This window comes from Ctenopharyngodon idella, chromosome 11, assembly GCF_019924925.1.
Source record: "Ctenopharyngodon idella isolate HZGC_01 chromosome 11, HZGC01, whole genome shotgun sequence".
In the NCBI taxonomy this organism is placed as follows: domain Eukaryota; kingdom Metazoa; phylum Chordata; class Actinopteri; order Cypriniformes; family Xenocyprididae; genus Ctenopharyngodon; species Ctenopharyngodon idella.
Window position 1 is genome coordinate 25,836,955 of NC_067230.1, and position 11,929 is coordinate 25,848,883.

The 11,929-nt window shown below is 37.0% G+C and overlaps 1 protein-coding gene across 3 annotated transcripts in view; it reads left to right on the forward strand.

The window, feature by feature from the left end:
* slc38a3a (solute carrier family 38 member 3a) overlaps positions 1–11,929 on the forward strand; it is a 49,331-nt gene that overhangs the window by 19,659 nt on the left and 17,743 nt on the right. The window contains exons 2-7 of one of the 3 annotated variants that reach the window (XM_051912402.1): positions 614–804; positions 3,331–3,363; positions 3,540–3,636; positions 3,773–3,888; positions 10,510–10,583; positions 11,258–11,350. In XM_051912402.1, coding sequence (XP_051768362.1) covers positions 701–804; positions 3,331–3,363; positions 3,540–3,636; positions 3,773–3,888; positions 10,510–10,583; positions 11,258–11,350 — 517 coding nt within the window. In that variant the 5' untranslated portion in view covers positions 614–700. Of the gene's footprint in view, positions 1–613; positions 805–3,330; positions 3,364–3,539; positions 3,637–3,772; positions 3,889–9,987; positions 10,059–10,509; positions 10,584–11,257; positions 11,351–11,929 lie in introns of those variants that run through there. The other 2 variants (XM_051912403.1, XM_051912404.1) reach the window with 2 other exon arrangements.

The following is an 11,929-nucleotide window of genomic DNA, read 5'->3' on the forward strand; positions in this document are numbered from 1 at the left end:
GAAGGTTTTTGATGAAAACATTCCAGGATTATTCTCCTTATAGTGGACTTCAATGGTCTCTCCAAACGGTTGAAGGTCAAAATTACAGTTTCAGTGCAGCTTCAAAGGGCTTTAAACGATACCAGACGAGGAATAAGGGTCTTATCTAGCGAAACGATTGGTCATTTTCTAAAAAAATTCAAATGTATATGCTTTATAAACACAAATGATCGCCTTGCACGTGCTTCCGCTTTCCGTATTCTTCAAAAAGCTTGCGCTGTATGTCCTACGCCTTCCCTATTCTACTTACGGAAAAAACGGACCTGGCGCCGCGTTCGTTCCGTAAGTTGAATAAGGTAGGCGTAGGACATACAGTGCAAGCTTTTTGAAGAATACGGAAAGCGGAATACAATACAACATCTAGACCAAAAATTGATGCACCTCTTGATAGAAATAAATGTTCTGATGTTATTTCCATCAAGAGGTGTTTCAGGCCTTGAGGATCACATTACTATCCTATTTCAAGGTCTTACATAATACGTACCTTCTCTGCTCTATTTTACACAGATGAACACATCTCCTTTAAACAAGCAGGAAAAATATATGCTGTTTTTTTTACATCCTTTTCTTATAGGGAAACAAGGGACGGACACATTTTCTCTATAGATCTTCCTGTCTCACACACGCACACTTGAAGACCGAGAATAATCGCTCTGAAAGCATGGAGCCTGCTGAGATGAACACTATCCCCAACGGGAAGGGGCACGAAGCTGGTGAGGAAACAACTGCGACTGCAATAAAAAGCCAATCAGAAGATGCTGCTCAGTAAGTATGCGCTCAAGGGTGCTCTATAATGTCTGTCTAGTTCAGGATGGTTTATTGTCAGTCATCTAATGTGTTTTAGTAATACAGTTTCAGTTAGTATAAGCTTTATCATTTAGTCTAGTTGGTAAGATTATGGAGAAAAAAAATACATTTTAGGGGTGTCTTATATTAGTGCCTATATATCCAGTATTTATGAACATTAGTGTGTGTTTTTGCAGTATCTTCCAGCTAGCATTAAAGCATCCAGTCATGTCATCCTAATAAGGTGAAGCTTGTCTGTCATCACAGTCCTAAATGTCACTGAACAGCACAGTTCAGACGTCTCTGGGCACATTCAGTAGCACTGATGTTATGCTCTTTCTATATAACTATGTTCAAAGCTCCAATGTGTTTGTGATTGTGTTGATGTTTATAATTTATATGGGTGTTTCTTTAACTACAGGAACTTTTTATGACTTTAACTTTAGATTTTTATTAAGACTATTTTTTACCATTTTCTCAGACTCAGGCATTCAATCTTAAAATATGAAAATCATGTAATACATAAAAACATACTACTGAACAATACTACTGAAAAACAATTAGTGATGCACTGAAATTATTCCAAAATCAACAAAAATATTTGGTTGCTAAATAAAAAGCAGATTCGGAGGGACAAAATCATTGAACAAAACGGTAACGTTTAAAGGGTTAGTTCACCCAAAAATGAAAATTCTGTCATTAATTACTCACCCTCATGCCGTTTTACACCCGTAAGACCTTCGTTGATCTTTGGAACACAAATTAAGATATTTTTGTTTAAATCCGATAGCTCCGTGAGGCCTACATAGGGAGCACTGACATTGTTCTCTCAAGATTCATAAAGGTACTAAAAACATATTTAAATCAGTTCATGTGAGTACAGTGGTTCAATATTAATATTATAAAGCGACAAGAATATTTTTGGTGCGCCAAAAAAAACAAAATAACGACTTATTTAGTAATGGCCGATTTCAAAACACTGCTTCAGGAAGATTCGGAGCGTAATGAATCAGCGTGTCGAATCCACAGTTCGGAGCGCCAAAGTCACGTGATTCATTATGCTCCGAATCAGGTGTGAGCTGTGTGGATGCTAGGTCTGGATTGACACTATTGAATTTTAATTTTTTATGGATCTTCAAATGTTTTTAGTCTATGCTGTTTTTAGTTGATGTATGAACAAAACTTGACTGAACATTATTTATAGCATGCCTATCATCCAATAATTACGGAGCCCCAGACATGACATGCAGGAAAAAAATAGTAGGCTAAATCGTGCGCACGATTTAGTAAATCGAGGGAACGAAATAGTAAATCGTGCGCACGATTTAATTATTTTTCTTGCATATCATGTGCGGGGCTCCGTAAATAATACATTTTCGGTAAAAAAAAAAAAAAAACATTCTGGTGCACCACTATTAACTATTACTGTCTTTAAAACTTTGATGATCTAAAGATTAAAATATTTACTTTTATTGACAGTTTTATTTTTACACAAAACTGTCCCTTAGTTGTGGTATCATTTGAAATACAACTAAATTTGTTGCCACTAATAAAGCGGATTTAAGATACATAAAATGCTATGAAATTTGCCTTAGCAAGACAAAGGAGTCTGCAATTTAATGTCATAAATGTTTCCAAAATGCGTAAAAATAATTTTCACCACTGAATGTTGTTAAATGCAAAACATAGTGTGAGATATGGTGAGATAATTCAATTTTTGTTTTAGAAAAAATGACAGAACGCTCCTGTGACGCATGTTGGCCATTGCTAGTAGTAAAAATGTTTAGTGAGAATGCAAAAAGTGTCTTTTAACTCGTCCCCCGACATTTCCGTCATTTATGAGACAACGCTTGATGGAATTTTGCGGCTTTCCGTGTTTTCACTGTTATAGGGTAAGAGGCGCTATTTTGCATCTTCTGAAAGAGTACTGAACCTGTGGATCGAAACAGACAAAAAAGGAGCAGAAACAAGCGATAAAAGCATTGCTTATGCATGTTGTAGTCTTTGGGGGAAAAAAACATGATTTTTTCAGCTTTTTGTTCAAAATGTTGCTTTTTTATGAAACTTGAAGTGTTGATAAAAAAAAAAGAATGCATGAAGCTAGAATAAAACATGTTTTTTGTTTAAAAGCAGAGGCTCTGTTCTTTCTTTTGATATATTGCATGTTGAGATATTCATACAACAAAATATTTTGGGGGCTATTAAATTTCTGTGAAAATGATCAAAAACACTGGCAGTGGCTGGAAACTTTTTAAAAAACGCTGGCAGGGAAAGAGTTAAAGTAGTTGAAGAAACACCTATATGCAATTTCGTATGCAAAATAAAATCACCCTGCATGTAGAAGAACTGCCTATCTTCACCCTAAGGAAATTAAATGTTTCTCAGCTAAACATCACTTCCCCCTGACTGTGGCCACATACCTTCAACAGTGTTTTTAACTAAGGATGTGTTCATTATGATTTCCTTGTCTCTTGTGCTTTCGTGGATGCTGCTCCTACACTTTAGGGAACTTGTACCAAATAGCACAGAAACTACCAGGTATGTCATGCAGAGAGCAGAATAGTTGCAGACAAAAAGTTTTTTTTTTTCTGCAGCTACAAATCATGCATCTGTAATTAAAGCACCCATCCTTAATCACTGTTTTGGTGGTGTTTTCTGTTGATATTGCACTGCCAAACAAGGCAATCCCTCATGGCTGTTATATGTGTCTTTAGTAATGACAGAACTCCAGGTAATGCAGAGGCAAACCTGCCAGAAAGCTCAGAGTTCCTGTCTAATGCAGATGACAAGAAAACCACTCGCTTCACGGATGTAAGTTGAGCTTTTGGTAAGATTTCATGTATAGCAGTATGTGACAGTGTGTCTCCTTCAGTTGAGACCATAATGCGTGTGAAATGTTTCAAATGTGAATTTGTGGACTAACTGCTCTACCTTTCTTCTTGCTTAGTTTGAGGGAAAGACTTCTTTTGGGATGTCCGTCTTCAACTTGGGTAACGCCATTATGGGAAGTGGAATTCTGGGATTAGCGTATGCCATGGCTAATACGGGCATTGTCCTCTTCATGTAAGTTATTGTTTTAGGTCAAACTCTATGCATTCAGATTTTAGGAGTAATTTCTTAAAGTGCCCCTATTAAGATATTTTAAAGGTTCCTAATTTGCTTTGGAGGTCTCCTACAGTAAGTTTATTGTAGATTTGATAAAGGATTCGCTCTCTTTCCACAGAGCCTATTCTGGTCAAATGGCCCAGTCTATTGTGATTGGTCTATCGTTTACAGCACGTGTCAGAAACTTCCTCATACACAATGAGACGAACAGTATCAATGGCGTCGATTTTACTGTATTAATTCAAGCCAGAGATCTCATCCTTTGGAAGTGCATGCAAAGTGGATTTGCTTTTGCAGCGCAGAAATGTCGACAGCCCGAACCAAACTCTTCCAGGCCCTTAGCTACAACAGGACGGGTCAAAGTAGACATTGTTCGCGGGCAGCCAATATGACCATAGGCTGGCATTATGCAAATTTGTTAAAAGCTTATGTAGGTTCGTGCAGGAAGTAAGACTGGAATTACTGACAACTTGTTTCCGGCATTTCAGAAATGTTTTGGGAGGCAATAACTCATTTATCGTGCACTTTGATCTTTGAAACTTTGCGGCTCTTTTACATTCACAGCTGTATTACACACTACATGATAGGTAATATCTGAAAAAACATAATAGGGGCACTTTAATGGAGAACAGATAATTCACTTTAAACTAGAATTAATAAAATTATTGTGCATTTGATACATTATAAACCACTTTGTGGGGAAACATTAAAGTCATAATAAATTCTATTTTATTATTGTTACGTTTTTTTTACACTATTAAAAATAAAGGTTCCTAAAGGCAGCTTTCACAGCGAGAAAAGTTTCTCCAAAAAGTTCTTAAAAGACCCATTTTTTTCTAAGTGTAAAAAACATAACCTAAAGAATCTTTTTCCACTATAAAGAACCTTTTATGCAGTGGAAAGGTTCCATTAATGTTGAAGGTTCTTCATGGAACCATAGATAACAATAAAGAACCTTTATTTTTAAGAGTGTATTGCTGGTTAAACATGTGATATTTTATTGAGAATGAAAGCTATTGTTATCCCTTTTGAATATATATCCTAATGAGTTGTGGTGTGTATTAATATGCTAATGGTACTGTCATTATGCTATTAAACTGGTATAATATTAAACCAGTATAATTAATTATAATAATGAATACTTGTGAAGTACTCCCTTTGTCTTACACACCCTTTAATAAGGACCTTCTCCCTAAGTGTTTGTCTATCCTTGACTACACTGAACAAGACTAACATTAAAGGAAAGATCCTGATAAAAGTAGAATATTTTGAAATAAAGTACTACTTTTTTACTTTTTATTTATTGTGAAGAAAATATCATTGTTTGCCCATGTTAATATTATTCAATCATATTTCTAGGGTGTTGTGGGTGGTTGTCTCGGGTGAGATTCTAGTCCCTAGATATGACTCATTGTACACTACCAGGGGTAGTCAGTATGATTTTTTTTTAATAGAAAGAAATGAACACTTTTATTCAGCAAGGATGCATTAAATTTTTTTATCAAATAAATGCAGCTTTGGTGAGCTTAAGAGATTTCTTTCAAAACCATAAAAAAATCTTACCGACCCCAAACATTTGAACAGTTTTGTAAGTCTATGGGATTTTATAGAAGTTTTTAGGTTAAATGTTATGGACCTGTAAGAGCCTATAGGTTCAACTCAGGCAATGGAAGCAGATATTTAACGCTTTATTGTTAACGCTAACAATAGTTCATGTAATAAAAACATCATGTTCAAGCTCCTTGGCTAATCCCATGAGCTTTTCATTGGGTTTTTCTCAAATCTTGCCACAGTTCTTTATGCAGTGTAAACGTTATAGCTTCCCTAAAGTTTGTTAGTTGTCATGATCTGGGTTAAGTCCTGTTCTCTGAACTGGTTCCCCCGCTGTATTAATCCTTCAGTAAAGCAGCCTTTATTTGAAAAGTCAGATTGCTGGAGAGATTTGTTTCCTGACTGACCTTCAGTAGAGCTGAGCGGGCTGCACCAGGACACTCACTTTCCACGGGAGCTTCGTGTTCACTCCAGGCACGCTGCATTACTTTTGTTCAAAGCAAATGATCTAATGATCTGTGCTACTTAACATGGGCTGTACATGCTTTATGAAAACCAGTCTGGCCTTTTAATCTGGGTTGAACAATGTACAGAGGATTTTTTCTTTTTCCTTCTGAAAGGGCTTTGAGTTTGAGCTGTTTGGTGTGACTTGGGTTCTGCGATATTTGGCACACTTGAACTTTCTGTACTCCCATTTTCTGTGGATGTGGTACCTGTCTGATCTGAGAACCGTGTTTCTCCAGTGCTGATTGTAGCTTCAGGCTACTCATAAATCAATTCCAGACACAATTTAATAATGCTGGTAATATTCCTTTCAATAATACTGCAGCTCTTGGGGATGCAGCTCTCATACTTTAAAATATTATTGTTTGGTGTATATCGAATTTGGTGTATATAGATGAAGATGGAGGACAGATTATGAAAGGTTGATGTTGGGTTTTGCTGTGGTTGGACTTTAGGCTTGATTTTGCTATGTCACTTTGAATCTTGGCAGCAGTTCCCCTAGAGGCGAGAGGATCCACAACTCCCAGAAATGCACAACATCGCAAAACAAGGATGTCTCTTGAATATCCAGCATCACAAAACAGTGTGTGGAGTTCCTTTTCTTCTTTTCTTCTAGACAGGAGTGAGATCAAATGGAGAGCTAATGGAAATTCCTGCTTAGATTCTTCTCCTAAGAAAAAGACCACAATAATTTCTGGAGCTTCACAATAGATTTCAACAAATTGTCATCGGAAATCAAAGTCTGGGTCTGAGTTATTACGTAAATGAAACATAACTGGGGACTCCATTAAGTCTCATTTGATTGTCTTTGAAAGAGCAGCTCTTTGAGAAAGATTATGACAAACAACAAATCCTCAATTTTTGTCTTGAAATTCGGCTTACTGTGGCTTACTGTGAAATGTTATTGCTCAAGGACGGGCAATTATTTCATGTTTCTGGAATAAAAGACATGTTTATGACAGTGGGGGCAAGAATTATGTCATACGAAGTAGATATGGCAACAAAACAAAAATGAACTGAATATCTGATATGATAATTTGCTGTAGCACCATGCTCGATTAAAGTTTCATATATTCTTTCTCCATTAAAATAATCTTTAATAGCCTCAGTGACACAGTGCTGATGGAGTCTCAATTAACAGTGATTTGATTTCATCCACTTCTTCCTCCATTTGCTGAAGATTTTTTACATTAATTTAAGAACTGATGAAGCCACTTGGATGAAAGGTCTTCAATAAACGGAGGAACACGTCCAGATGTTCTAGAATAAATTGTGTAAGATACTAAATTAACAGTAATTTGTCTTCAGGTTCTAATGAGGCGTTCTAGCATAGTAGCACTTGAGACTGGTCTCAATCTCAGATTTAACTCTCTTGTGGTAAGCTCACTAACAAAAAAATCATCTAATATTGCAGAAAAGTCAAGAGAAATGCTGATTATCATTCATTCTGTGCTGAAATGAATAAACAGAAAATGTTCATTTAATTAAAAATTTGTATATGATCATTTTATATTAATACATAATTTTTTTGAAAGTACTATTTTTTTTATCAGCAAGGGCACACAAAATTAACAGTAAAGACTTTTATAATGTTACAAAATATTTCTATTTCAAATAAAGGCTGTTCTTTTCTATTTACCAAAGAATCCTTAAAAAGTGAATCCCGGTTGTCGGTATTTCATTTATTTTATTATCCATTGATAATTATAAGAAATGTTACTTGAGCACATAATTATTATATTATCATTATATACGGTACTATTATTAGGATACAGGACACTGAAGAATGGAGTAATGAAAAATCAGAAAATTGAAAATTGCCATCATAAATTACATTTTAAACTATATTGTAATAGAAAACAGTCGTTATTTTGGTATAAATTGTAATAATATATTACTGTTTTTTAGGGTATATTTGATCAAATATATGCAACCTGGGTAGGCATAAGAAACTTTTTTCAAAAACAAATTGTACCAACCCCAAATTTTTGAACGGTTTAGTGTATATAAAGATTTGTATATTTTAGATATTTTAAATAAGCATAAGAATACATAGAAGTCACAAATATAGATAGATAGACAGACAGACAGACAGACACACTATATTGCCAAAGGTATTGGGACACCCCTCCAAATCATTGAATTCAGGTGTTCCAATCACTTCCATGGCCACAGGTGTATAAAATCAAGCGCCTAGGAATGCAGACTGCTTCTACAAACATTTATGAAAGAATGGGTCGCTCTCAGGAGCTCAGTGAATTCAAGCGCGGTACCGTGATAGGTTGCCACCTGTGCAATAAGTCCATTCGTGAAATTTCCTCACTACTAAATATTCCACGGTCAGCTGTTAGTGGTATCATAACAAAGTGGAAGCAATTGGGAACAACAGCAACTCAGCCATGAAGTGGTAGGCCACGTAAAATCACAGAGCAGGGTCAGCGAATGCTGAGGCGCACAGTGCGCAGAAGTCGCCAACTTTCCGCAGAGTCAATAGCTAAAGACCTCCAAACTTCATGTGGCCTTCAGATTAGTTTAAGAACAGTGCGTAGAGAGCTTCATGGAATGGGTTTCCATGGCCGAGCAGCTGCATCCAAGTCTTACATCACCAAGTGCAATGCAAAGCTTCGGATGCAGTGGTGTAAAGCACGCCGCCACTGGACTCTAGAGCAGTGGAGACATGTTCTCTGGAGTGACGAATCACGCTTCTTTGTCTGGCAATCCGATGGACGAGTCTGGGTTTGACGGTTGCCAGGAGAACAGTACTTGCCTGACTGCATTGTGCCAAGTGTAAAGTTTGGTGGAGGGGGGATTATGGTGTGGGGTTGTTTTTCAGGGGTTGGGCTTGGCCCCTTAGTTCCAGTGAAAGGAACTCTTAATGCTTCAGCATACCAAGACATTTTGGACAATTTCATGCTCCCAACTTTGTGGGAACAGTTTGGGGATGGCCCCTTCCTGTTCCAACATGACTGCGCACCAGTGCACAAAGCAAGGTCCATAAAGACATGGATGAGCGAGTTTGGTGTGGAGGAACTTGACTGACCTGCACAGAGTCCTGACCTCAACCCGATAGAACACCTTTGAGATGAATTAGAGTGGAGACTGCGAGCCAGGCCTTCTCACAAAACATCAGTGCCTGACCTCACAAATGCGCTTCTAGAAGAATGGTCAAAAATTCCCATAAACACACTCCTAAACCTTGTGGAAAGCCTTCCCAGAAGAGTTGAAGCTGTAATAGCTGCAAAGGGTGGGCCAACTCCATATTAAACCATACAGATTAAGAATGGGATGTCATTAAAGTTCATGTGTACGTAAAGGCAGGCGTCCCAAAACTTTTGGCAATATAGTGTAGATAGATAGATAGATTGATTGATTCCATTTTTCTGTACACTTTGCTTGAGGAGCACTATTTGCGTGGAAGACTTGCTATGAACAGTGTTCCAAATGAGTCATTTCCTAACTGAGATTCCATTTTGATTAGGAAGCTTTTGCAGTCACAGACTAGATTTTGGAACGGAGCTTTAGTTGCTAAATTAGGAAGTTTTTTTGCATCTTTTGAAGTTTGGATAATATCAAATATTTCATCCCAATCAACTGCTAAAGAAGTTGATTGGATGAACTGATCATAGTGTCTTCATTCAAGCCAGCTGCATCCATTAATACACTGCAGCTGGTGACCAAATCACATATTCTTTCTCAGTTTCAGCAGATTTTTCAAAACTTTTTAATCTCGTACTGCTGCCTCCTCCAGTGTAATTTGTTATTAAACGCGAGCGATTAGCTGTACTAATTGATCTATACTTATATAAATATGACTAAAATGTTAGTCAAAGCTGAGAGTTTTGATGCTGAAAGAGTTCATGTGAGTCAAGACAGCAGCGTTTTCAGCAGAACTGCACTCGTTGACTTCTGCAGTTCAGCCACGTCATTTGGAAAAAAAGAAGGAAAAGGGAAAACGTGAGAAAGTGAAGAGTTGAAACTGAGTGCTTGGCAGAGAGTGGTTAGGCCTGGTCAGTACAGATGCCAAGACATTCTGGAACTGGGACTAAACAGGACATTTTTATGCAAGAAAAAGAGTCAGTAGAGCGTGTTTCGTATTCACAGCTTGATATGTTTGTCCAGATGTTGACAGCTGGAGGGTGCCGTTGCATTTATGGGCTATCTTGCCTGTGATTACGCTGTCTAGTATTTTTCCACCTTACTGAGGCTAGAATCTCTTTTCAACTCTTAGCATTAGGCCTGCAACTATTTGATGTTCTATCTGTCTATCTATCTATCTATCTATCTATCTATCTATCTACACAGTATATATTGCCACAGATATGTTTAATTTCTTGTATTTAACCTAGAATATTTGTGATTTGAGTTACATTACCCCATGTGTGGTTTAATACTCCTACCTTTCAGTTGAACGCAGCCCGTTTATAGGCCGTTTAAGTACTTTATAAATATAACACATAGCCACAAAGGGGCTTGATAGCAACATTTGGTTCCAGTTGCATTTATTTAATATTTTCTGTCTTTCAGAATTCTTCTCACTGCTGTTGCTGGCCTGTCTTCATACTCCATTCACCTGCTGCTAAAATCTTCAGGCGTTGTGGGTGAGTATTTCATTACACTGACCTGAGACCAGTTTTAAACTCTCTTCTGTAGTTAAGATTATGATTTGGATAGGAAAAGCTGTTCCTGAACCTTTGCCCCAAGCTAAAATGAAGAGCCGGTTTAGATGGAAGTGTTAACTGATGTGACATTGGTTTCTCTGTTGGCTCAGTGACCATCTGCCTCACTGCTTTGTGAGAGATTTTAATTGGCCAGAATATTTCTGGTGTGCATTAGGCTAAAAATAGCCAAGCGTCTGCTGTGCTTGATCAATTGTGGCTGTCATTGTCAGCGCTATATCAACTATAAGCCCATGGCTACATTGTTGCCCCAAACCCATGTCAACCACATGGTTACCTTGGAAAAAAATGACAAACCTTACATATACTATCATATACAGTACATATTACTTGATGATAGGCATTTTAATAATAAATCAGAACATCCGATTTGATGAGTGAGTCTATATTACTTGGAAGAAGACTTGTTTGTGATATTATTATTGTTATTATTATAATCATATACTGTTTTAAATGTATTATATTAAATTCATATACTATTATTCTTATTAGAGGAAGATTTTTTTTTTTTTTTTGGAGATCAGATTTACTATATTGTTGTTTATTATAGCAACTGGGCAATGTGTGGATTTCATGTCTTTTTGCTTTGTTGTCAGGCATTAGAGCTTATGAACAACTGGGCTACCGAGCCTTTGGCACACCAGGCAAGATGGCTGCTGGCATTGCAATCACCCTGCAGAATATTGGAGGTGAGACGCTGTCAAACGTTACACCTCAGGAGACTCAATGTATTGCTTTGTGACCCTGTCAAGGGCACAGCACACATATACACCTCTGTAGAGAAAGTGACTGGACTTAAATTGATAGCATTGTCGTTCGTTTCTCATTTACACTCCAGGTCATCACTTCGTTATTTTTTTATTCCTTCATTCTCATGGTAACCTTTCCTCCCCTTCCTCCATGTTGTCCTCATTTTCTAAAGCTGTAGTCTATTTCAACACAGATATACTGTATATATTAATACTACTGTCCATCTACTTGTGCACACAGATTATATTTAGCATAATTTTTCTTAAAATGTAATATATATTATGCTAAATGTAATCTGTGTATATATTTCATTTAGATGGATAGATAGATCATTGTCATTTTAACGGTGGTTTGATCTACAGAAGTGGAAAAAGACCCTGGGCTGGTTGCCGTTTGGTGCATGTTTACAGAAACTAAATATATAACTGATTCTCTTCTTTACTGTGACATTTGCTTCAAGGATAATAACCACAATCCCCTGGAGTAGACAAATACGTCCTGGATTAGGGTGTTTACTG